The sequence below is a fragment of the Ovis aries genome, chromosome 1 (assembly GCF_016772045.2).
Source record: "Ovis aries strain OAR_USU_Benz2616 breed Rambouillet chromosome 1, ARS-UI_Ramb_v3.0, whole genome shotgun sequence".
NCBI lineage: Eukaryota > Metazoa > Chordata > Mammalia > Artiodactyla > Bovidae > Ovis > Ovis aries.
Genome location: NC_056054.1, coordinates 272,843,420 through 272,871,400, shown reverse-complemented (window position 1 = coordinate 272,871,400; position 27,981 = coordinate 272,843,420). Strand labels below are relative to the sequence as shown.

The window sequence follows — 27,981 nt, the reverse complement described above, 5'->3', positions numbered from 1 at the left end:
GGCCCACTTGACTTTACAGTCCAGGATGTCTGGCTCTAGGTGAGTGATCATACCACTGTGGTTATCTAGGTCATGAAGATCTTTTTTGTACAGTTCTTCTGTGTATTCTTGCTATGTCTTCTTAATATCTTCTGCTTCTGTTAGGTCTATACCATTTTGTCCTCTATTGATCACATCTTTGCATGAAATATTCCCTTAGTATCTATCGTTTTTTTGAAGAGATCTCTAGTCTTTCCGCTTCTATTGTTTTTCTCTATTTCTTTTCATTGATCACTGAGGAAGGCTTTCTTATCTCTCCTTGCTATTCTTTGTAACTCTGCATTCAAGTTGTTATGCCTTTCCTTTTCTCCTTTGCCTATAGCTTCTCTCATTTTCTCAGCCATTTGTAAGGCCTCCTCAGACAACCATTTTGGCTTTTTGCATTTCTTTTTCTTGCCGATGGTCTTGATCACTTCCTCCTGTACAATGTCACAAACCTCCATCTATTTTAGTGCTTCAGGCAATCTATCTATCAGATCTAATCCCTTGAATCTATTTTTCACTTGCATTGCATATCGTAAGAGATTTGATTTAAGTCATACTTGAATGGTCTACTTTGCCAACAAAGGTCCGTCTAGTCAAGGCTATGGTTTTTCCTGTGGTCATGTATGGATGTGAGAGTTGGACTGTGAAGAAAGCTGAGCACCAAAGAATTGATGCTTTTGAACTGTGGTGTTGGAGAGGACTCTTGGGAGTCCCTAGGACTGCAAGGAGATCCAACCAGTCCATTCTAAAGGAGATCAGTCCTGGGTGTTCTGTGAAAGGACTGATGCTAAAGCTGAAACTCCAATACTTTGGCTACCTCATGAGAAGAGTTGACTCATTGGAAAAGACTCTGATGCTGGGAGGGATCGGGGGCAGGAGGAGAAGGGGACGGCAGGATGAGATGGCTGGATGGCATCATCGACTCGATGGACATGAGTTTGAGTGAACTCTGGGAGTTGGTGATGGACAGGGAGGCCTGGTGTGTTGCGATTCATGGGGTCGCAAAGAGTGGATACGACTGAGCGACTGAACTGAACTGAATGGTCTAGTGGTTTTCCCTACTTTCTTCAATTCAAGTCTGAATTTTTCAATAAGGATTTCATGATCTGAGCCACAGTCAACTCCCATTCTTGTTTTTTTTCTGACTGTATAGAGCTATAGCACAAGAGTACTGGCAAGAGTACTGGAGTGGGGTGCTATTGCCTTCTCCAATATATATATATAGTACATAGTAAATACATATGTTTTGTGTATTTATTTATAATTTATATATAGATTATTTTACTATATATAATGTATACATACATTATATATATTAATATAAACTATATACACTTTATATACTATAGAGAGAAAAGAAAATAGAAAACTCATGCCCCTTCACAATAATGTATGTATACACTGTATATATAGTAGAATAATATGTATATATATATTCCATGTATACTTTATATACATATACATGTTATTTTCATATATACTATATATATTAGATATGAGTTTAATTGTAGATAATATATGGAATATAATAAAATGAGAGAAATTATGGAAAACAAGAGGTGAGGACAGAGAAAAGCATAGAGAGGAGAGAGAAGCTAAGATGTAAGAAAAGGAAAAATAAATATAAACCTGATGAAATACCTGATCTGGTTGCGAAAGACTAAACCTGCTTGGCCTCAGGATGGAGTGAGCCCTTAGTATCTCTCTTTCCCACCTACTGCAGCTGAACGCTCTGGGCAAAACATGAAAAGTAACCACTCATGAACTCTGAGCGGTAAGCAGAAGCAGACGTTGTGGTGGGGCCTGGGTTTCCTGTCTTCTGTTCTCCTTCGGCCAAGTGCAGAGCTGCATTCTTAGGTCTGCACGATGACCGTGGAGCAGGTGGCTGAAACTTGATAGAAACCTCATATTTCTGGCCAGGAACACTAGGAAATCCTGTGTGTCCAAGATTATGAAAGAAAACCCCATTTTTTCCTTCCTTTCTCTTGTGGTTTTGCTCTAAAGGTGGACTCCAGTTTAGAGCTGAACATAAGGCTAGACAGCTAAAATTAATGAGAAGTCCTATCTTTTGGGGCATGGTAACTGAGAAGTCAGGCCCTATGGGTCAGCATGTTGGGGTTGCCTCAGTGAAAAGAGCCAGAGGAGGGGGTTCTGTAATTTTAATTACGGAAGTAAGTCCCAGAATCTCCCCTAGGTTGTACATGGGTTGGAAAGAATCAAAACAGGATACCAAAGGTTTTGAACACTAAACTGTGATCAAAACCACTGCCCATAGAAAGTGAGACGTTGACATTCTGAACCTTGCATACTGATTGTCTACTTACAAAATTAACACTCTACAGAGAATTATAGTAGACTTAGAATCTATAAAATATAATATTCAAAGAAGTTCTAGTGTATATATAGGAATATTGTATGCATGCTAAGTCACTTCAGTTGTGTCTGACTCTGTGTGACCGTTATGGACTGCAGCTCTTCAGTCCATGGGATTCTCCAGGCAAGAATACTGGAGTGGGTTGCCATGCCCTCCTCCAGGGAATCTTCCTGATTCGAGGATAAAACCTGCATCTCTTACATCTCCTGCATTGGCAGGTGGGTTCTTTGACACTAGAACCACCTGAGAAGCCCATAATGGAATACCACTCAGCCATAAAAAAGAATGAAATAATGTCATTTGTATCAACATGGATGAACCTAGAGAGTATTATACTAAGTGAAGTGAGCCAAACAGAGAAAAACAAATATCCTATGCTATCACTTATATGTGGGAAAAAGTACAAATGAACTTACTTACAAAATAGAAATAGATTTACAGACATAGAAAACAAATTTAAGGTTATCAAAAGGAAAGGGCGGAGGGAGGAATAAGTTAGGAGTTTGAGATTAACATGCACACTCTACTATATATAAAATGGATAACCAGTAAGGATCTACTGTACAGCACCGGGAACTACACTGAATATTTTATATATGCGTGTGTGTGTGCTTTTGCTTTAGTTGTGTATGATGCTTTCTGACTCTATAGACCATAGCCTGCTAGGTGCCTCTGACCATGGGATTCTCCAGGCAAGAGTACTGCAGTGGGATGCCAAACTGTTCTCGTGGGTATCTTTCCAACCCAGGGATAGAATCTATGTCTCTTAGGTCTCCTGCACTGATATGTGGGTTTATTACCACTAGCACCACCTGGGAAACATATTCAATATTTTATAATAACCTATAAGGGAAAATAATCTGAAAAAGAAAATATATACACATATATGTATGCTGTTGCTAAGTTGCGTCAGTCGTGTCCGACTCTGTGCGACCCCACAGATGGCAGCCCAACAGGCTCCTCTGTCCCTGGGATTCTCCAGGCAAGAGTACTGGAGTGGGGTGCCATTGCCTTCTCTAATATGCATGTATGTATAACTGAATCATCGTGCTGTACACCTGAAATTAACACAACATTGTAAATCAATGATACTTCAATTTTTAAAATGTCTTTTTAAAACACCAAGATGCATCAAACCTAAAAAAAATTTTTTTTATTATACAATCCAAAATTATTTAACAAAACAGAGAACAAGTAGCTGTGAACGGTATTCAAATGAAAAGACAACAGATGCAATCTTTCAAATCTACTCAGATATTGCAATTATCAGACAAAGACATTAAAGCAGCTATTATAACTGAGCTCCATGAGATGTGAGTGCTAAGTCACTTTAGTCATGTCTGACTCTTGGCGACCCTATGGACTGTAGGCCGCCAGGCTTCTCTGTCCGTGGGGATTCTCTAGGCAAGAATACTGGAGTGGGCTGGCTTCTTTTGTAATCTGTATTTCTCTGCTGAGAATATCTATCAGCAGAAAAATAGAGATGAAAAAAAAGGACCAAGTAAAAGTTTTAAAAGAAAACAATACAATCTCTGAAAGTTTAAAAGTTCTCTGGATGAGCTCAGTAGCAGAGTGAAGACAGAAGAAAGAGTCAGTGAATTTCAGGGTAGATTCATTACCTGATCTGAAGAGAGAAAGGATATTTTAGAAAATGAACAAAGGTGGACAGCATGGCCAGAGTAAAAGGACGTGAGCTCATTTTCTCCTGCCAGAGCACCACAATCACAACTAGTTGTTGAACAACCATCAACAGAAAGACACTGGACCCACCAAAAAAAGACATCCCACATCCAAGGACAAAGCGGAAGCCACAACAAGATGGTAGGAGGGGTGCAATCATGATAAAATCAAATCCTATACCCGTTGGATTGATGACCTACAAACTGGAGAACAGTAATACCAAGGAAGTTCTTGCACTGCTGTGAAGGTCTTAGGCCCCACATCGGTCTCCCCAGCCTGGGGAACTGACAAAGGGACTGGAGATCCCCAGGGAATCTGACTTGGAAGTCCAAGGTAATTTGATTACAAGACCTCCATAGGAACGGGGGAAACAGAGACTCTACTCTTGAAGGGCAAAAAAATAAAACCTATGTATGCATCAGGACCCAGGGGAAAGGAATAGTGACCCCACAGGAGACTGAGCCAGACCTACCTGTGAGTGTTTGAGGGTCTCCTGCCAAGGCGTGGGCTGGCAGTAGTCTGCCACAGAAACAGCAGTCCTGGGAGATGCATCTTGGTGTAAGTCCTCTTGGAGGTCAAAAATACCATGTCATCACTCACCTAGAGCCAGACATCCTGGAATGTAAAGTCAAGTGGGCCTTCTTAGGAAGCGTCACTACGAACAAAGCTAGTAGAGGTGATGGAATTCCAGATGAGCTATTTCAAATCCTAAAAGATGATGCTATGAAAGTGCTGCATTCAATATGATAGCAAATTTGGAATACACAGCAGTGGCGACGGGACTGGAAAAGGTCAGTTTTCATTCAAATCCCAAGGAAAGGCAATGGCAAGTAATGTTCAAACTACTGCACAATTGCAGTCATCTCACATGCTAGCAAAGTAATGCTCAAAATTCTCCAAGCTGGCAGCTTCAACAACACGTGAACTGTGAACTTCCAGATGTTCAAGCTGGGTTTAGAAAAGGCAGAGGAACCAGAGATCAAATTGACAACATTCACTGGGTCATCGAAAAAGCAAGAGAGTTCCAGAAAAACATCTATTTCTGCTTTATTGACTATACCAAAACCTTTGATGATGTGGATCACAATAAACTATGGAAAATTCTGAAAGAGTTGGGAATACCAGACCACCTGACCTGCATCTTGAGAAATCTGTATGCAGGTCAGGAAGCAACAGTTAGAACCAGACATGAAACAACAAACTGGTTCAAATAGGAAAAGGAGTACGTCAAGGCTGTATATTGTCACCCTGCTTATTTAACTTCTATGCAGAGTACATCATGAGAAACACTGGACTGGAAGAAACACAAGCTGGAATCAAGATTGCCAGGATAAATATTAATAACCTCAGATATGCAGATGACACTGCACTTATGGCAGAAAGTGAAGAGGACTAAAGAGGCTCTTGATGAAAGTGAAAAAGTTGACTTAAAGCTCAACATTCAGAAAACGAAGATCATGGCATCTGGTCCCATCACTTCATGGCAAATAGATAGAGAAACAGTAGAAACAGGGGCAGATTTTATTTTCTTGGGCTCCAAAATCACTGCAGATGGTGATTGCAGCCATGAAATTAAAAGACGCTTACTCCTTGGAAGAAAAGTTATGACCAACCTAGATAGCATATTAAAAAGCAGAGACATTACCAGCAAACGTCCGTCTAGTCAAGGCTATGGTTTTTCCAGTGGTCATGTATGGATGTGAGAGTTGGACTGTGAAGAAAGCTGAGCGCCGAAGAATTGATGCTTTTGAACTGTGGTGTTGGAGATGACTCTTGAGAGTCCCTTGGACTGCAAGGAGATCCAACCAGTCCATCCTAAAGGAGATCAGTCCTGGGTTCACACTTGAAGGACTGATGCTGAAGCTGAAACTCCAATACCTTGGCCACCTGATGCAAAGAGTTGACTCATTGGAAAGACTCTGATGCTGGGAGGGATTGGGAGCAGGAGGAGAAGGGGACGACAGAGGATGAGATGGCTGGATGGCCACTGACTCGATGGACATGAGTTTGAGTAAACTTCGGGAGTTGGTGTTTGACAGGGAGGCCTGATGTGCTGCGATTCATGGGGTCACAAAGAGTTGGACTTGACTGAGCGACTGAACTGAACTGAACTGATGTATGGATGTGAGAGTTGGACTATGAAGAAAGTTGAGCGCTAAAGAACTGATGCTTTTGAAATGTGGTGTTGGAGAAGACTCTTGAGAGTCCCTTGGACTGCAAGGAGATCCAACCAGTCCACCCTAAAGGAAATCAGTCCTGAATATTCATTGGAAGGACTGATGCTAAAGCTGAAACTCCAATACTTTGGCTACCTGATACGAAGAACTAATTCATTTGAAAAGACCCTGATGCTGGGAAAGATTGAAGGCAGGAGGAGAAGGGGACAACAGAGAATGAGCTGGCTGGATGGCATCACTGACTTGATGGACATGAGTTTGAGTGAACTCTGGGAGTTGGTGATGGACAGGGAAGCCTGGCGTGCTGCAGTCCATGGAGTCACAAAGAGTCATGTGACATGACTGAGTGACTGAAGTGACTAACTGAGAGACTGTAAACTCCAGGTCTGGGTCACCTCAGGCCAAACAACTGACAGGGAGGGAGCGCAGCCCCACCTATCAGCAGACAATTTGATAAAGTTTTACTGAGCCTTGCCCATGCCCACAAAGCAAGACACAATTTTCCCCACAGCCAGTCCCTCCCATCAGGAAGCTTGCATAGCCTCTTATCCTCATCCACCAGAGGGCAGACAGAAGAAATAAGAACTACAATCCCAGCAGTGTCCAGAACTAACACCACAATCACAATCACAGAAAGCTAACCAAAATGAAAAGAAATAGGATTATGTGCCAGATGAAGGAACAAGATAAATCCCCAGAAAAATAAATGAAATAGAGTCATGCAACCTCCCAGAAAAAAGAATTCAGAATAATGATAGTGAAGATGATCCAGGATCTCAGAAAAAGAATGGAGAAGATGCAAGAAATGTTTACCAAAGACCTAGAAGTACTAAAGCACAAACAAACAGAGATGAACAACACACTAGAAGGAATCGATAGCAGAATAACCGAGGCAGAACAGAAAAGTGACCTGGAACACAGAATGGTGGAAATCCATAGTGCAAACGGAATGTAGAGTAAGAGTGAAAAGGAATGAAGACAGCCTAAGAGACCTCGGGGACAACATTAAATGCCCCAATATTCGCACTATAGGGGTCCCAGAAGGTGAAGAGAAAGAGACAGGGACCAAAGAAGATGTTTAGAAATGAACAGTCTAGAAACTTGAACAATATAAAAAGGTCTAACATTTGTTTCATTGGTATTCTAGAAGGAAAGTAGAAAGGGATCCATTCAGGAAAAAAAAAAAAAAAATTGAGAAAATAATGGCCCAAACTTCCCAAATTTGGTAAAAGACACAATGTTACAGATTTTAAAAGTTCAAAGAAAACCCCACTCACTCAGACATATTAAAATCAAACTGCTGAAAACGAAAGAGAAATACACAATCTGGAAACAGTAGCTTCCCTGGTGGCTCAGATGGTAAAGCACCTGTCTGCAATGCTGGAGACCTGGGTTTGATCCATGGGTTGGGAAGATCCCCTGAGAAGGGAATGCTAACCCACTCCAGTATTCTTGCCTGGAAAATCCCATGGACAGACTAGCCTGGCAGACTACAGTCCATGCGGTCATAAAGAGCTGGACATGACTGAGCAATTAAACACAACAGTAAGGAATATAATTAACAATGTAAGCACAGGAATTACAGGCAGAGTCTTTACCATATGAGCCACCAGGGAAGCCCTCCACTTCTGTACGTGTGATGTATAATAAAATAGAAAAATGGAGAAAACTTCTGAAGGGGAGAAATCATGAGAAACAACAATAAATGAGAAAGTTATTGATAATGCTTGCTTGATTGCAATCCTTCTGATTCTACTAATCTTGGCATTTTCAGCCATAAACTACCTTGAAATACCAGAGAATGTGATTTAATTGATATGAGTGTGGGCTTGGCAATTGAATGATCAGCAAATATCAGGCCGATTATAATGCATAGACGCATTTGGGAAACACAGATTTAGGGGTTTTTTTTCCCATACTTGGGCTGCCCCATTGGCTCAGTGGTAAAGAATCCACCTTGCAATGCAGCAGCTGCAGGAGATGGTGGTTTGATCCCTGGGTGGGGAAGGTCCCCCAGAGAAGGGCATGGCAACCCACTCCAGTATTCTTGCCTGGAGAATCCCATAGACAGAGGAGCCTGGTGGGCTACAGTCCACGGGGTCGCAAAGAGTTGGACATGACTGAGAGACTAACAGTATCACTATAGAAGTGGATGCTTTCTTTAATCATTTCTCTCAGAGCAGTCTAGCTGACTGATTGATTTGGTGACTTGGTCAGCCCTGCTCCTTGAAGTCCATCTGAGTCTCTTCAGAAAATCTCACTTTGGCTTTCCTCTTAGGCTTATGAGAAATTGGCATTTGAAAATCAAAAAAGCTTTAGAAATCTCTGAGCTGTACTGTGTCTTTTTATAGGTAAGGACGTAGAAGATGCAGACATCTGAAGCATCTTCCCAAAGAACATCACAGCACCTACTGCTTTGTCACAGTGATTCATACTCTATAATTATGTTTATAAAACAAAAGTACACCTTAAAGCTTGAAAAGGAGATAATAAAACCTACCTCTGGTTGCTGAAAGGTTGGAAATGATACCTTTAAAGCTCACACTACACACTGTGCCTGGTACATAATCAACTAGGCTTGTCCTATGAATTACCTGCCTGGTAATATGTTTGACAATTAAAAATAAAAATCTATTGTGAAGAACAGTCAGAATTTACACTGCTTTGCTCACTTTTGTTTTCCGAAAGAGAGTGGGCTTTTCTTTTTACCTGCCCATTTTTTCTGATGTTTTCATTTTAGCCACCTACTTAATGTACACACTTTCTATTTGCTCATCATAATGTACATTTGAAAGGTTTTGATGTTCGTTTTGAAAAGTGTATCTGTATTCATTTTTCCATTATGCCAACCCCAGGACTCTTTCTTAGCCTTTATTTTTCCATCATTGAGTGCATTGTCTCTCAAAGTGTGGTCCCTCGACCAAGAACATCAGCATCATCTAGGAATTCATCAGAAATGCAGATTCTTGGAGTCTACCAAAGACCTACTAAGTCAGAAGCTTGGGTCAGGGCCTTCCAGATGACTTTGATGCAGGCTAGAGTTTGCCAACCACTGACCTAATGTACAGACCTTGAGCTTGAATTAGTCTTCTTAATGGGGGTCCTGTCACTAGATATTACAAGTATCTGAGGAAAATCATGTTTCTGTAAAATACTAATAAGTAGGTGTTTTTTTTGTTTTTTGTTTTTTGGGTTTTTTTGGCATGATTTCTCATTGACTTTAATGAGCTCATTTTCATTGTAATTCTGAGAGAAGGAAGGGCTAATAGTCAGCCACTTTGACCACTTTGATTTTGTTTCAGGGAGCATCTTTTCAGACTCATGTTTTATAGAAACCACTTTGGGAAACAGTAGTTGAAAGAATGAATCCAAAGGAACAGACACGAATTTGAATCTTATTTCTGCCATTACTGGTCATTTGATCTTGGGCACATTGTTTTGCCTAAGAGTCTGTTCTCCACCTGGGGTAACAGTACCCTACATCATAGGTTAATGTATGCAGTAAATGAACGTAAAGTGCTTTAAACAGCAGTTTGCAAAGAGTAAAAGTTTAATAAATGTTAGGTATTGTTTAAGATGATGATAATGATGATGATGGTGGTGGCAGCCATAGTGGAAAGAAGGCTAAACTGAGAATAAGGAGATCCAGATGCTAGTTTTGGTTCTGTCAGTAACTAGCATTGTGATCATGAAAAGTCACCTGATTGCCCTGGTCCTCAACTTTCTTTTTTGTATTATGGAGGCACTTGGGCAAGGCTTCTGTATTTTATACTTTAGGGACGCTGGGGGACATACAAAGACTTTCAAATGCATGGATTTCTAAGAAATAGTACTAAAGGACTCTATCTACCTGAGAATGGTTACATATGAAGAATCATGGAGATCTTCTTTCCTGTATCCCCTTTTACAAGTGCCCCCATGTCACACACACATACACACACAAAAACGGCATGTTTCTCAGTCATTCTAAATGTTTGTATGACAATTTCCCAGGTGTAAATTCTTCTTAGGGAAGCACAGGCTGGAGGACGAGTTGTCAAACAAAGTGCCAATTAAATATTGGATCTGTTCTATACATATGTTTCTCTTTTGCTGTCTCTCATACAGGGTCATCGTTACCATCTTTCTAAATTCCATATATATGCATTCAGTTCAGTTCAGTTCAGTCGCTCAGTCGTGTCCGACTCTTTGCGACACCATGAATCACAGCACGCCAGGCCTCCCTGTTCATCACCATCTCCCGGAGGTCATTCAAATTCACGCCCATCGAGTCCGTGATGCCTTCCAGCCATCTCATCCTTGGTCGTCCCCTCTCCTCCTGCCCCCAATCCCTCCCAGCATCAGAGTCTTTTCCAGTGAGTCAACTCTTCACATGAGGTGGCAAAAGTACTGGAGTTTCAGCTTTAGCATCATTCCCTCCAAAGAAATCCCAGGGTTGATCTCCTTCAGAATGGACTGGTTGGATCTCCTTGCAGTCCAAGGGACTCTCAAGAGTCTCTCCAACACAACAGTTCAGAAGCATCAATTCTTTGGCGCTCAGCCTTCTTCACAGTCCAACTCTCACATCCATACATGACCACTGGAAAAACCATAGCCTTGACTAGACGGACCTTAGTTGGCAAAGTAATGTCTCTGCTTTTGAATACGCTGTCTAGGTTGGTCATAACTTGTCTTCCAAGGAGTAAGCGTCTTTTAATTTCATGGCTGCAGTCACCATCTGCGGTGATTTTGGAGCCCCCAAAAATAAAGTCTGACACTGTTTCCACTGTTTCCCCATCTATTTAGTATACTATATTGGTGTTTTTCTCTCTGGCTTACTTCACTCTGTATAATAGGCTCCAGTTTCATCCACCTCATTAGAACTGATTTAAATGTATTCTTTTTAATGGCTGAGTAATACTCCATTGTGTATATGGACCACAGCTTGCTTATCCATTCGTCTGCTGATGGACATCTAGGTTGTTTCCATGTCCTAGCTATTATAAACAGTGCTGCAATGAACATTGGGGTACACGTGTCTCTTTCAATTCTGGTTTCCTCGGTGCGTATGCCCAGCAGTGGGATTGCTGGGTCATAAGGCAGTTCTATTTCCAGTTTTTTAAGGAATCTCCACACTGTTCTCCATAGTGGCTCTACTAGTTTGCATTCCTATCAACAGTGTAAGAGGGTTCCCTTTCTCCCCACCCTCTCCAGCATTTATTGCTTGTAGACTTTTAGATCGCAGCCATTCTGACTGGCATGAGATGGTACCTCATTGTGGTTTTGATTTGCATTTCTCTGATAATGAGTGATGTTGAGCATCTTTTCATGTTTGTTAGCCATCTGTATGTCTTCTTTGGAGAATTGTCAGTTTAGTTATTTGGCCCATTTTTTATTGGGTCGTTTATTTTTCTGGGATTGAGCTACAGGAGTTGCTTGTATATTTTTGAGATTAGTTGTTTGTCAGTTGCTTCATTTGCTTATTTTCTCCCATTCAGAAGGCTGTCTTTTCACCTTGCTTATAGTTTCCTTTGTTGTGCAGAAGCTTTTAATTTTAATTAAGTCCCCTTTGTTTAGTTTTGCTTTTATTTCCAGTATTCTGGGAGGTGGGTCATAGAGGATCCTGCTGTGATTTATGTCAGAGAGTGTTTTGCCTGTGTTCTCCTCAAGGAGTTTTATAGTTTCTGGTCTTACGTTTAGATCTTTAATCCATTTTGAGTTTATTTTTGTGTATGATGTTAGAAAGTGTTCTAGCTTCATTCTTTTACAAGTGGTTGACCAGTTTTCCCAGCACCACTTGTTAAAGAGATTGCCTTTTCTCCATTGTATATTCTTGCCTCCTTTGTCAAAGATAAGGTATCCATAGGTATGTGGATTTATCTCTGGGCTCTCTATTTTGTTCCTTTGATCTATCTTTCTGTCTTTGTGTCAGTACCATACTGTCTTGTACTGTGTCTTTGTAGTAGAGCCTGAAGTCAGGCAGATTGATTACTCCAGTTCCATTCTTCTTTCTTAAGACTACTTTGGCTATTTGAGGTTTTTTGTATTACCATACAAATTGTGAAATTATTTGTTTTAGCTCTGTGAAAAATACTGTTGGTAGCTTGATAGGGATTGTATTGAATCTATAGATTGTTTTGGGTAGTATACTTATTTTTACTATATTGATTCTTCCAACCCATGAACATGGTATATTTCTTCATCTATTAGTGTCCTCTTTGATTTCTTTCACCAGTGTTTTACAGTTTTCTATATATAGGTCTTTTGTTTCTTTAGGTAGATATATTCCTAAGTATTTTATTCTTTTTGTTGCAATGGTGAATGGAATAGTTTCCTTAATTTCTGTTTCTATTTTTGCATTATTAGTGTATATGAATGCAAGGGATTTCTGGGAGAGGGAGAGGGTGGGATGACTTGGGAGAATGGCAGTGAAACATGTATAATATCATATATGAAATGAATCGCCAGTCCAGGTTCGATGCTTGGGGCTGGTGCACTGGGATGACCCAGAGGGATGGTCTGGGGAGGGACGTGGGAGGAGGGTTCAGGATGGGGAACATGTGTACACCTGTGGTGGATTCATGTTGCTTTATGGCAAAACCAATACAATATTGTAAGGTAATTAACCTCCAATTAAAATAGATAAATTTATATTAAAATCTTCAAAAAAAATAAAGGAACTAAGCAGAAAAAACAAACAAATAAATAAATATTGGATCTGTAGGCCTTTTTTACACCAGGTAAGAATTCAGATCTTTCCCATACTGTACATGTTTCTGTTACAGAGGACATGTGTTGCTAGAGCTTGGGTAGTGGAACTCATGTTTGGATATTCTGAATCTACATATGTGACAGAGTGAGCATGACTGGAGTTATGATACATTTCATTTATTAAACTGGCGTGTTCCATTTCCCTTGTCAAAGGATACGGCTTTCCTGAGTGAAAATTCTGAGAACAAAGCAGAGAGCATTACAAGAGAAACATCGAAAGAGAGCAAGCATGGGTTCACCACACCAAAAGAATCGTAGCAAGAGCCTTAATCATTCAAGTATTTCAGAATGAAATATCAGAATGTCATAACAGAGATCCTTAGCAATATATTTATTTCAAATGGAAGAAGAAATCAGACTCTCTTTAAGGTGGAAATTGTTTTATAGTAAGGACTAGTTGGTTGGTTTTACTATAAAGCCTAGTTCTGGCAATTAGACTACATGGGGATATGTCCTTAAAAATGAATGGGCTAAGTTGCAGCTTCAGAATTCTGAAGAAAAACTATGTAAAACAGAAAACACTATGTAAATCATAAGAAATATTATTATATCAAAGAAAGTACATATCCAATGTGCTCATTTATTACGTAACTGGAAGTTTATACCTCTTAATCCCCTGAATCCTTTCCAGCTTCCACCCATTTGTTCTCTGTATCTATGAGTCTATTTTTATTTTGTTTCATTTGCTTATTTTGATTTTTAGATTCCACACATAAGCGAAATCACATGGTATTCATTTTTCTCTGTCTGACTCATTTACTTAGCATAAAACTCTCTAGATCCATCCATGTTGTCACAAAGGGCAAGATTTCATTTTTATGGCTGAGTAGCATTTCATTATATAGACATATACATTATATATATATATTTCATTATTTATTTATATATACACAATACACATTTATATATATGTATATATAAATATTCTTTGTATATTTTGCATATTAATCCCTTATTGGACCTACCCTTTGCAAATATCTTCTCCCATTCAGTAGAGTGCCTTTTTTTGTTTTGTTTTGTTGATAGTTTCCTTAACTGCAAAAGTTGTTTTTAGTTTCATGAACTTTCATTTGTTTATTTTTGCTTTTGTTTCTCTTCATAAAGAGTCAGTCCTTTAGGAAAGCATGCTGCCTATGTTTTCTTCTAGGAGTTGCATGATTTCAGAGTTAAGTTTTTAATCCATTTGAGTTTACGTTTATGGTGTGAGAAAGCAGTCCAGTTTGATTCTTTGTTTTATATAGCTATCAGCTCAGTTCAGTTCAGTTCAGTCACTCAGTCGTGTCCAACTCTGCAACCCCTGAATCACAGCACGCCAGGCCTGCCTGTCCATCACCAACTCCCGGAGTTCACTCAGACTCACGTCCATCAAGTCAGTGATGACATCCAGTGATGTCATCCTCTGTTGTCCCCCTCTCCTCCTGTCCCCAATCCCTCCCAGCATCAGAGTCTTTTCCAATGAGTCAACTCTTCACATGAGGTAGCCAAAGTACTGGAGTTTCAGCTTCAGCATCATTCCCTTCAAAGAAATTCCAGGGCTGATCTCCTTCAGAATGGACTGGTTGGATCTCCTTGTAGTCCAAGGGACTCTCAAGAGTCTTCTCCAACACCACAATTCAAAAGCATCAATTCTTCGGCGCTCAGCCTTCTTCACAGTTCAACTCTCACATCCATACATGACCACTGGAAAACCATAGCTTTGACTAGATGGACCTTTGTTGGCAAAGACTGAAAAGTCTCTGCTTTTCAATATGCTATCTAGGTTAATACAGTTTTCCCAAAATAATGTATTGAAGAGGCTTCCTTTTCTCCATTCTGTATACTTGTCTCCCTCTTTGTAGTTAAATTGACCATATAAACATAGGTTTATCACTAGGCTCTCAATTCTGTTCCATTGATCTATATGTCTGTTTTCTTCTAGTACCATACTATTCTGATGACTATATTTTTTGTAGTATATTTTGGAATCAGGGAGCATGATGCCTATGGCTTCGCTCTATTTTCCTCAAGGCTCATTTGGCTATTCAGGGTCTTTTGGGTTTCCATACAAATTTTAGAGTTAATTTGTTCTAGTTCTATGAAAAGTGCCACTGATATTTTGATAGAGATTGAGTTGAATCTGTAGATTGCCTTATGTAATATAGTCATTTTAACAATATTAATTCTTCCAATTGATAAGCATAATAAATCTTTCCACCTATTTGTATCATCTTCAATTTCTTTCATCAATGTCTAATGGTTTTCCAAGCTATTCCTGTGATTTGTGCTTCAGAGTTTTCTTGACTAGAGGCTTTCTTACTCCTTCATAGAGTGTTGATTGGTCAAGAGTTGCCTTGAACTCCCAAGTACTCTGGCTCTATGAGGTTAAAGTCAGTAGCTGGACACCAACATTCCAAAGACTAGTATGAGCTGATGCTGGAAGCCAAAGCTCACAAGGAGGTGATCAGGGAAGAGTGGGGAAGAGGGATAGGAGGGGAAATTACTGCCCCCAAAATTAGAAATTAATGCTAAAAAAAAGAGGGATTCTGGGCAGAATCTTTCTATCTCTGCACTTTTCTTTTACCAATCACTAAATATGTTAAGCATCAAATTTCAGATCATCAATGTACTGGTATTTTCCCAGGAAGAAGTATATCTATACTTCCATTTACATGTTGTTCTTTTATATCTATGATCACACCACTATTTTATCATGACTATTGAAAATGGCAAAACTATGCCATTTTTTTTCTTATGTGGCATGAAAAGGAATAGACTCTAAAGGGAATATTTTAAATAAATCCAGTGACATTAAGAGCAACACATATTTTTGTTTTGCAGATGGTGAAGACACAAGATGATCATAGCAGAAAGGAACATAGCTCCATTGGCATGAGAAATTCCATATGATTCTAACTAGGAAGTATACATCATCTATTAGAAGTGGAGTCATAAGTGGCAGGAATTTTTCAAGACTAATAACATGTTAAATTTGTTCTGTTCTGAATCTAAGGGAAAGACTTCTCTGAGTGAAGACATCAATGAGCAGACCGGAGAAACTAGAAATGATTTCATTTCTCCCGAGAATTGGGACACCTGACTTTGAAGAGTTAACTGAATCTTTTCTCTGACATCTCTGTAATGGTGCACCTGCCTACAGGATATTTTTGTCATAATTTTTTATCATATCTATATCTCAAATTGGACTGGATTAAAAAGGATTTTGGATTAGAATTTCCTAGGAATGTCTTCTGTTTTTGAGAAATGAAAATCCATGCCCATGTCTTCATTTCTGGTATGTCCCTAGAGCTGCATTTAACACTGATTAACCTGTAAAACCCCATCTGTCCAGCTGCTACCATCATAGACAATGTTTGCCTTTTCCAGGACGTTTACAAAACAATGGAATTTGTAAGGAAGAAAAAGTGAGATGAGGCTAACTTTATAAAGTGCTATTGTGTGCTGTGATCATCTGTTTTACACTTTGGCATGCTTTACTCTGTACTTGATTTTGGCTGCGAACAAAAAAACAGTATGGAAAAACATGAGTACTCTATGTGACAGAACTGTTCTTGGGAATTACAATGTTAGCAAGACACAAGTTCTAAAATAAAGACAAGTTTGACATGGACACTTGTTCTGTTCATTTTTACTTTCCTGTAGTCCAGCGCAGACCCATTAGACCAGCAGTGCAGGATAATTACCAAGTCAGTGAGTATATTTTGTATATTTTTAAAGTGACTATGTTAAGGGGATACTACTAAAGGCATTTTTATACTTTTTCTCTATTATTCTCCTTAATAATACTCGTGTTCAAATAATTTTTAAGTAATCCATACAACTAATTCTAGGTTGTTGAAAATTTTTACAGTAGCCTTTACTGCTCCCTGGGAAGTTCTAGAGCAAACTCTACTCATTTAATAAAGTTTTATTTTCCCCTAAGAGTACATAAGATCCCTAAATCTAAAAGTGACATGGGTTATCAACAACATGAGGCCTGGAGGGAAGGGGTAGGGAGGGAGGCGGGAGGAAGGTTCAGGATGAGAGGGACACCTGTATACCTATGAATGATTCATGCCGATATATGGCAAAAATCATCACGATAGTTTAAATAAATGTCCTCCAATTAAAATTAATTAATTCGAACTTGAAAAAAATGTGAGGCCAACTATGGTGAACCTTATCAAGGTTCCCTAAAAAACTAAAAATAGAGCTATCATATAATCCAGCTATTCCACTCTGAGACATATATCTGGAGAAAACCGTAATTCGAGAGGATACATGACCCCAGGGTCCATTCCAGCACTATTTACAATAGCCAGGACATGGAAGCAATCTAAATGTCCATCAACAGATAAATAAATAAAGGAGCTGTGGTACATGTATAAAATGGAATACTACTCCCTTGCACGTAGAATCTTAAAAAAATGATACACATGAACTTATATACAAAACAGAAACAGACCCATAGACATGGAAAACAAAGGCATGGTTACCAAAGGGGAAAGGGAGTGGAAGGGATAAGGAATCAAATACAAATACGTTCACTGCAGCACGGTGTGTTTTAGTGAAGACGTGAACCAACCAAAATGTCCTAAATGTGGGATATGCATAGAATGAATACAATACAGCCATTAAGTTGATAAGCTAGAGCTGCATTTATGGACAAATCTTGGCAAGAGGTGCAGAAGGATACATTATGACATCATTCATGCGGCTGCTGCTGCTGCTGCATCGCTTCAGTCGTGTCCGACTCTGTGTGACCCCATAGACGGCAGCCCCCCAGGCTCCCCTGTCCCTGGGACTCTCCAGGCTAGAACACTGGAGGGGGTTCATCCTAAAACCTGAGAAGCAATATCATGCATTGTTTATGAGTACCCACAAATGGAGATAGAGCATATGTGGAGATGATAAACACTAAATTCAAGATAGCAGTTATCTTTCAGTGTGGAGGGGTAAAGCTAAGGTCCTACCATGATTATAATGCTTTATTTCTTTACCTGGGTGGTGGAGAGTGAGTTTTCCTTGTATAATTTTTTGTATATTTTTGGATGCCTGACATATTTCATGATGTAAAAAGTGTAAGCCAAGTCATGGAAATAAATGTAAAATTCAAGTAAAGCCTTATGCTATACCTAGAATCATGTTAAGATTGTGAGGAAATAATACATATATATACAAATATATATATATATATATATATATATATATATATATATATATCAGTTCAGTTCAGTTGCTCAGTCATGTCCGACTCTGCGACCCCATGGACTGCAGCACACCAGGCCTCCTTGTCCATCACTAACTCCTGGAGCTTACTCAAATTCATGTCCATTGAGTCAGTGATGCCATCCAACCATCTCATCCTCTGTCGTCTGCTTCAATCTTTCTCAGCATCCAATGAGTTAGTTCTTTGCATCAGGTGGCCAAAGTACTGGAGTTTCAGCTTCAGCATCAGTCCTTCCAATGAATATTCAGGACTGATTTCTTTTGGGATGGACTAGCTGGATCTCCTTTCAGTCCAAGGAACTTTCAAGAGTCTTCTCCAATACCAGAGTTCAAAAGAATCAGTTCTTCAGTGCTCAGCTTACTTTATAACCCAACTCTCACATCCATATTCTCTCTATATATATGTATATATAGAATATATACATATATTCATATATGTGTATGTACTTATATACGTATATATGTGTATGTGTGTATACACAGATACATATATGTATATATGTATATCTATATATGCATGCTGCTGCTGCTGCTAAGTCGCTTCAGTCATGTCCGACTCTGTGCGACCCCAGAGATGGCAGCCCACCAGGCTCCCCTGTCCCTGGGATTCTCCAGGCAAGAACATTGGAGTGGGTTGCCATTTCCCTCTCCAATGCATGAAAGTGAAAAGTGAAAGTGAAGTCACTCAGTCGTGTCCGACTCCTAGCGACCCCATGGACTGCAGCCCACCAGGCTCCTCTGCCCATGGGATTTGCCAGGCAACAGTACTGGAGTGGGGTGCCATATGCATATATATTATATATAGAATATATACTTATATATATTCCAGAAACCTTGACTTAATGAAAACTCCTCAGGGCAAGGATCATTTTAATATAAAACATAAAACACCTTTAACACCAAGCATCAGGGAAACTTTTGTCCTTCATTGGTATATAACAAAATTTGAATCAATGTATAAAATTAGTTTCAATTTTGATGTGAATTTTGTATCTGAGTGGTCACAATTTGATGTATACAAGAGGTAAAAATGGTGAAATTAAGTGACATTGACTGGAGGAACAATTGCACTGTAAATATAGGGAACTTTTAAATAGGTGTATTGTGTATTTTGAACATTCAAGCCAAAAGTAGAATACTGGAATTTGTGCTGTTGAGAACCAACAACAGAGAATGATCACAGGATGATAAAAATACATGAATACAGGGTAAGGCTACTAAGCAGAGCCAGTAATTGCTTTGGAAATCAAAGAAGGAATAAAAAACACTTGGGATTTGAATAACTGGGAGAAACTTCAAAGAAGAAATAGAATTCACATCAGGTCTCTCCCTCCATTTCCTTTAAGAAAACAGTACAAACTCCTTCCATGTCTTAAACGATTCTGCAAAGTCTGCCATTTTTCAGCCTAATCTCTCTCCCCTGCAAGGAACCTCTTCCTCTCCCTATCTCTCATTCATCCTCTGGTTGGGTCTCACCTGCTTGAAACACCTTCCATAAATTCTTGAAGCTAAGCAGGGTAACCACCCTCCCCTCTGAAGTCCCACTATATATTCTCCCATTCCTGGATTGTTCCCTCTGGGTCCTCATCAGTTCAGTTCAGTTAATCTCAGTCGCTCAGTCATGTCCGACTCTTTGCGACCCCATGGACTGCAGCACGCCAGACCTCCCTGTTCATCACCAACTCCCGGAGTTTACCCAAACTCATGTCCATTGAGTCAATGATGCCATCCAATCATCTTATCCTCTGTCTTCCCCTTCTCCTCCTGCCCTCAATCCTTCCCAGCATCAGGGTCTTTTAAAATGAGTCAGCTCTTCACATCAGGTGGCCAAAGTATTGGAATTTCAGCTTCAACATCAGTCATTCCAATGAATACTCAGGACTGAGCTCCTTTAGGATGGACTGGTTGGATCTCCTTGCAGTCCAAGGGACTCTGGGAAGCTTATAGTGGTATACTGGCTTGCCCATCCACTTCTCTATGTCCCCAAGGGGCACTGAAGTGAGCATCCCTGTTAGTTCATCACTGTATCCCCAACATCCCAGATGGTCCCTGGCACTTAAAAGGCACCCAATAAAGACTGAATGAATGAGCAAACTCATCTTGAAAGAGAAATGTAGTTTAGTTTGATGGGGAAGTTGGAACTGGCATGAGAAATGACAAGGAAAAGCTGAGAAAACGGAAGAGAAATATGTATGCTCATGCACTGGAGTGGGGAGATTGGGAGTGTGTGAGCGGAGCTTGGAAGGGACCCAGAGTGGCTGGGTTGGAAATTTAGGGACTACTGGAAGCTGAGGCCACAGCAAGTATTGTTAGTTGCTGAAAAGTTTTATTTTTTAAGCTTAAAAGAACCTTAACAAACTTAAAAAAAAAAAATCTTGAACCACTTCCCAGTAGCCAACCTGTTTGAATTCAGAGTGTTCTATAAACAAAATTGCATGCTCTCAGAAAGGAACCAAACACATGCATCAAGCACACATTTCCCCAGGGATTCTGTGAAGAAAAGACCCCTAACTGAGTCTTGACATGGATGATACATTGCAGAACAGCTGGTCAGAATAACAGATGACTAATAATCCTGTGATACTTCTGGAAGACTTCATGTGACATTTAAAATCTGATTCCTAACTCTTTTATCTGAGTGTGAGCAGTGGGGGTGAGAATTTGAATAGTCATAGTTGAAAATTTGTGCAGCCTCTATGGGACTCCCTCAGCTAGAAACTCTTTCCATCTCTGACCCAGAACTCTGGAATGTCCTTCTGACTAAATTTCTCCTTCAGCCCCTCTTTGACCATACTTGCACCTCTCCTTTCATGATATGCTAGGATCTTAACAGAAACTCAGTAATTATTTTTCTTTGCTCAGAAAGGGGTGAATGAATAAGCCCTGTCTTGCTGAGCCTGGCTAATTTTCTACTTGGCTCCCTCTATTTTCCCTGGCTTTCACTTCCCAAGCTGAATTTGGATTCTGTATTAAGAAGAAGTCTGATAAGAGCTAGAAGTTGTCCTCTACACAAATGCTGCTGAGAGGAAGCTCTCATCCCCTGTGATGAGGATAGCTGTGTGGGAGCCTGGTTCACAAGACAACTCTTTGAAGTCTCTTCTGAAGCATGCTGCTGCTGCTGCTGCTGCTGCTGCTAAGTCGCTCAGTCGTGTCCGACCCTGTGCGACCCCATAGACAGCAGGCCACCAGGCTCTGCCATCCCTGAGATTCTCCAGGCAAGAACACTGGAGAGAAAAAAAAAAAAGGTTGCCATTTCCTTCTCCAATGCATGAAAGTGAAAAGTGAAAGTGAAGTCGCTCAGTTGTGTCTGACTCCCAGCGACCCCATGGACTATACCCTCTGTCCATGGGATTTCCCAAGAGAGAGCACTGGAGTGGGGTGCCATTTCCTTCTCCCTTCTGAAGCATATCTAAATAGAAAGCCCAGAGATAAGTCCACGCACCTGTGGACACCTTAACTTTGACAAAGGAGGCAAGACTATAAATGGAGAAAAGACAGTCTCTTTAACAAATGGTGCTGGGAAAACTGGTCAACCATCTGTAAAAGAATGAAACTAGAACACTTTCTAACAGCATACACAAAGATAAACTCAAAATGGGTTAAAGATCTAAATGTAAGACCAGAAATTGTAAAACTCCTAGAGGAAAACATAGGCAAAACTCTCTCTGACATAAATCACAGCAGGATCCTCTGTGACCCACTTCCCAGAGTAATGGAAATAAAAGCAAAAATAAACAAATAGAACCTAATTAAGCTTTTGCACAACAAAGGAAACTATAAGCAAGGTGAAAAGACAGCCTTCAGAATGGGAGAAAATAATAGCAAACAAAGCAACTGACAAAGAATTAATCTCAAAAATATACAAGCAGCTCATGCAGCTCAATCCCAGAAAAACGAATAACCCAATCAAAAAATGGGCCATGGGACTAAACAGACATTTCTCCAAGGAAGATATACAGATGGCTAACAAACACAGGAAAAGATGCTCAACAGCACTCATTATCAGAGAAATGCAAATCAAAACCACAATAAGGTACCATCTCATGCTGTTCAGAATGGCTGCTATCAAAAAGTCTACAAACAATAAATGCTGGAGAAGGTATGAAGAAAAGGCAACCTTCTTACACCGTTGGAGGGAATGCAAACTAGTACCACCACTATGGAGAACAGTGTGGAGATTCCTTAAAAAGTGGAAATAGAACTGCAACAGGACCCAACAATCCCACTGCTGGGCATACACACCAAGGAAACCAGAATTGAAAGAGACATGTGTACCCCAATGTTCATCTCAGCACTGTTTACAATAACCAGGACATGGAAGCAACCTAAAAGTCCATCAGCAGATGAATGGATAAGAAAGCTGTGGTACATATATACAATGGAGTATTACTCAGCTATTAAAAAGAACGGTGGATGAAACTGGAGCCTATTATACAGAGTGAAATAAGTCAGAGAAGAGAGCACCAATGCTGTATCAGTTCAGTTCAGTTCAGTTCAGTTGCTCAGTCGTGTCCGACTCTTTGCGACCCCATGAATCGCAGCACACCAGGCCTCCCTGTCCATCACCAACTCCCAGAGCTCACTCAGACTCGTGTCCTATGAGTCAGTGATGCCATCCAGCCATCTCATCCTTGGTCATCCCCTTCTCCTCCTGCCCCCAATCCCTCCCAGCATCAGAGTCTTTTCCAATGAGTCAACTCTTCGCATGAGGTGCCCAAAGTACTGGAACTTCATCTTCAGCATCATTCCCTTCAAAGAAATCCAAAGGTTAATCTCCTTTAGAATGGACTGGTTGGATCTCCTTGCAGTCCAAGGGACTCTCAAGAGTCTTCTCCAACACCACAGTTCAAATGCATCAATTCTTTGGTGCTCAGCTTTCTTCACAGTCCAACTCTCACATCCATACATGACCACAGGAAAAACCATGGCCTTGACTAGACGGATCTTAGTCAGCAAAGTAATGTCTCTGCTTTTGAATATGGTATCTAGGTTGGTCATAACTTTTCTTCCAAGGGTAGGCATCTTTTAATTTCATGGCTGCAATCACCATCTGCAATGATTTTGGAGCCCAGAAAAATAAAGTCTGACACTGTTTCCACTGTTTCCCCATCTATTTGCCATGAAGTGATGGGACCAGATGCCATGATCTTCGTTTTCTGAATGTTGAGCTTGAAGCCAACTTTTTCACTCTCCACTTTTGCTTTCATCAAGAGGCCTTTTAGCTCCTCTTCACTTTCTGCCATAAGGGTGGTGTCATCTGCATATCTGAGGTGATTGATATTTCTCCTGGCAGTCTTGATTCCAGCTTGTGCTTCTTCCAGCCCAGCGTTTCTCATGAGGTACTCTGCATAGAAGTTAAATAAGCAGGGTGACAATATACAGCCTTGACATACTCCTTTTCCTATTTGGAACCAGTCTGTTGTTCCATGTCCAGTTCTAACTGTTGCTTCCTGACCCACATATAGGTTTCTCAAGAGGCAGGTCAGGTGGTCTGGTATTCCCATCTCTTTCAGAATTTTCCACAGTTTATTGTGATCCACACAGTCAAAGGCTTTGGCATAGTCAATAAAGCAGAAATAGACGTTTTTCTGGAACTCTCTTGCTTTTTCGATGATCCAGCAGATGTTGACAATTTGATCTCTGGTTCCTCTGCCTTTTCTAAAACCAGCTTGAACATCTGGAGGTTCAAGGTTCATGTATTGTTGAAGCCTGGCTTGGAGAATTTTGAGCATTACTTTACTAGCATGTGAGATGAGTGCAATTGTGCAGTAGTTTGATCATTCTTTGGCATTGCCTTTCTTTGGGATTGGAATGAAAACTGACCTTTTCCAGTCATGTGGCCACAGCTGAGTTTTCTAAATTTGCCTGCATATTGAGTGCAGCACCTTCACAGCATCATCTTTCAGGATTTGAAATAGCTCCACTGGAATTCCATCACCTCCACTAGCTTTGTTCGTAGTGATGCTTTCTAAGGCCCACTTGACTTCACATTCCAAGATGTCTGGCTCTAGATGAGTGATCACATCATCATGATTATCTGGGTTGTAAAGATCTTTTTGTACAGTTCTTCTGTGTATTCTTGCCACCTCTTCTTAATATCTTCTGCTTCTGTTAGGTCCATACCATTTCTGTCCTTTATCAAGCCCATCTTTGCATGAAATGTTCCCTTGGTATCTCTAATTTTCTTGAAGAGATCTCTAGTCTTTCCCATTCTGTTGTTTTCCTCTATTTCTTTGCATTGATCACTGAAGAAGGCTTTCTTATCTCTTCTTGCTACTCTACATTCAGATGCTTGTATCTTTCTTCTTCTCCTTTGCTTTTCGCTTCTCTTCTTTTCACAGCTATTTGTAAGGCCTCCCCAGACAGCTATTTTTCTTTTTTGCATTTCTTTTCCATGGGGATGGTCTTGATCCCTGTCTCCTGTACAATGTCATGAACCTCATTCCATAGTTCATCAGGCACTCTGTCTATCAGATCTAGGCCCTTAAACTTATTTCTCACTTCCACTGTATAATCATAAGGGATTTGATTTAGGTTATACATGAATGGTCTAGTGGTTTTCTCTACTTTCTTCAATTTAAGTCTGAATTTGGCAATAAGGAGTTCATGATCTGAGCCACAGTCAGCTCCTGGTCTTGTTTTTGTTGACTGTATAGAGCTTCTCCATCTTTGGCTGCAAAGAATATAATCAATCTGATTTTGGTGTTGACCATCTGGTGATGTCCATGTGTAGAGTCTTCTCTTGTGTTGTTGGAAGAGCAACCCCACATCCAAGGAGCGGTGGCTGTGTGGGCACTGGAGGGCCTAGAGGAGCTATTCCACGTTCAAGGTTAGGAGGTGTGGCAGTGAGGAGATACACCTATTCCAAGGTAAGGAGCAGCAGCTGAGCTTTGCTGGATCAGCCGTGAAGAGATACCCCACGCCCAAGATAAGAGAAACCCGAGTAAGACGGTAGATGTTACAAGAGGCAGACACATTGAAACCAGAATCATAGAAAACTAGTCAATCTAATCACACTAGGGCCACAGCCTTATCTAACTCAATGAAACTAAGCCATGCCCTGTGGGGCCACCCAAGATGGGCAGGCATGGTGGAGAGGGCTGGCATGGTGGAGAGGTATGACACAATGTGGTCCGTTGGAGAAGGGAATGGCAAACCACTTCAGTATTCTTGCCTTGAGAACCCAATGAACAGTATGAAAAGGCAAAATGATAGGCTACTCAAAGAAAAACTCCCCAGGTCAGTAGGGGCCCAATATGCTACTGGAGATCAGTGGAGAAATAACTCCAGAAAGAATGAAGGGATGGAGCCAAAGCAAAAACAATACCCAGTTGTGGATGTGACTGGTGATAGAAGCAAGATCTGATGCTGTAAACAGCAGTATTGCATAGGAACCTGGAATGTCAGGTCCATGAATTAAGGCAAATTGGAAGTGGTCAAACAAGAGATGGCAAGAGTGAACATTGACATTCTAGGAATCAGCGAACTAAAATGGACTGGAATGGGTGAATTTAATTCAGATGACCATTATATCTACTACTGTGGGCAGGAATCCCTCAGAAGAAATGGAGTAGCCATCATGGTCAACAAAAGAGTCCAAAATGCAATACTTGGATGCAATCTCAAAAACGACAGAATGATCTCTGTTCGTTTCCAAGGCAAACCATTCAATATCATGGTAATCCAAGTCTATGCCCCAACCAGCAATGCTGAAGAAGCTGAAGTTGAATGGTTCTTTGAAGACTCTTGCCTGGAAAATCCCACAGATGGAGGAGCCAGGAAGGCTGCAGTCCATGGGGTTGTGAAGAGTCGGACATGACTGAGCAACTTCACTTTCACTTTTCACTTTTATACATTGGAGAAGGAGATGGCAACCCACTCCAGTGTTCTTGCCTGGAGAACCCAGGGATGGGGGAGCCTGGTGGGCTGCCATCTCTGGGGTCTAACAGAGTCGGATACGACTGAAGCAACTTAGCAGCAGCAGCAGCATGAAGACCTACAAGATCTTTTAGAGCTAACACCCCAAAAAGATGTCCTTTTCATTATAGGGGACTGGAATGCAAAAGTAGGAAGTCAAAAAATACCTGGAGTAACAGGCAAATTTGGCCTTGGAATATGGAATGAAGCAGGGCAAAGACTAATAGAGTTTTGCCAAGAAAATGCACTGGTCAAAAACACCCTCTTCCAACAACACAAGAGAAGACTCTACACATGGACATCATCAGATGGTCAACACCAAAATCAGATTGATTATATTCTTTGCAGCTAAAGATGGAGAAGCTCTATACAGTCAACAAAAACAAGACCAGGAGCTGACTGTGGCTCAGATCATGAACTCCTTATTGCCAAATTCAGACTTAAATTGAAGAAAGTAGGGAAAACCACTAGACCATTCATGTATGACCTAAATCAAATCCCTTATGATTATACAGTGGAAGTGAGAGATAAGTTTAAGGGCCTAGATCTGATAGACAGAGTGCCTGATGAACTATGGAATGAGGTTCATGACATTGTACAGGAGACAGGGATCAAGACCATCCCCATGGAAAAGAAATGCAAAAAAGAAAAATAGCTGTCTGGGGAGGTCTTACAAATAGCTGTGAAAAGAAGAGAGGTGAAAAGCAAAGGAGAAAAGGAAAGATACAAGCATCTGAATGTAGAGTTCCAAAGAATAGCAAGAAGAGATAAGAAAGCCTTCTTCAGTGATCAATGCAAAGAAATAGAGGAAAACAACAGAATGGGAAAGACTAGAGATCTCTTCAAGAAAATTAGAGATACCAAGGGAACATTTCATGCCAAGATGGGCTTGATAAAGGACAGAAATGGTATGGACCTAACAGAAGCAGAAGATATTAAGAAGAGGTGGCAAGAATACACAGAAGAACTGTACAAAAAAGATCTTTACAACCCAGATAATCATGATGATGTGATCACTCATCTAGAGCCAGACATCTTGGAAAGTGAAGTGAAGTGGGCCTTAGAAAGCATCACTACGAACAAAGCTAGTGGAGGTGTTGGAATTCCAGTTGAGGTCCTTCAAATCCTGAAAGATGATGCTGTGAAAGTGCTGCACTCAATATGCAGGCAAATTTAGAAAACTCAGCAGTGGCCGCAGGACTGGAAAAGGTCAGTTTTCATTCCAATCCCAGAGAAAGGCAATGCCAAAGAATGATCAAACTACTGCACAATTGCACTCATCTCACATGCTAGTAAAGTAATGCTCAAAATTCTCCAAGCCAGGTTTCAGCAATACATGAACTGTGAACTCCCTGATGTTCAAGCTGGTTTTAGAAAAGGCAGAGGAACCAGAGATCAAATTGTCAACATCTGCTGGATCATCGAAAAAGCAAGAGAGTTCCAGAAAAACGTCTATTTCTGCTTTATTGACTATGCCAAAGCCTTTGACTGTGTGGATCACAATAAACTGTGGAAAATTCTGAAAGAGATGGGAATACCAGACCACCTGACCTGCCTCTTGAGAAACCTATATGTGGGTCAGGAAGCAACAGTTAGAACTGGACATGGAACAACAGACTGGTTCCAAATAGGAAAAGGAGTATGTCAAGGCTGTATATTGTCACCCTGCTTATTTAACTTCTATGCAGAGTACCTCATGAGAAACGCTGGGCTGGAAGAAGCACAAGCTGGAATCAAGACTGCCAGGAGAAATATCAATCACCTCAGATATGCAGATGACACCACCCTTATGGCAGAAAGTGAAGAGGAGCTAAAAGGCCTCTTGATGAAAGCAAAAGTGGAGAGTGAAAAAGT

At 40.5% G+C, this 27,981-nt stretch overlaps 1 protein-coding gene across 2 annotated transcripts in view; it reads left to right on the top strand.

The window, feature by feature from the left end:
- COL6A5 (collagen type VI alpha 5 chain) overlaps positions 1 to 16,612 on the top strand; it is a 166,537-nt gene extending 149,925 nt beyond the window's left edge. For both annotated transcript variants that reach the window (XM_060406600.1, XM_060406598.1), the window contains one exon: positions 15,823 to 16,612. In XM_060406600.1, coding sequence (XP_060262583.1) covers positions 15,823 to 15,842 — 20 coding nt within the window. In that variant the 3' untranslated portion in view covers positions 15,843 to 16,612. The remainder of the gene's footprint in view (positions 1 to 15,822) is intronic.
- The last annotated feature ends 11,369 nt before the right edge of the window (positions 16,613 to 27,981 follow it).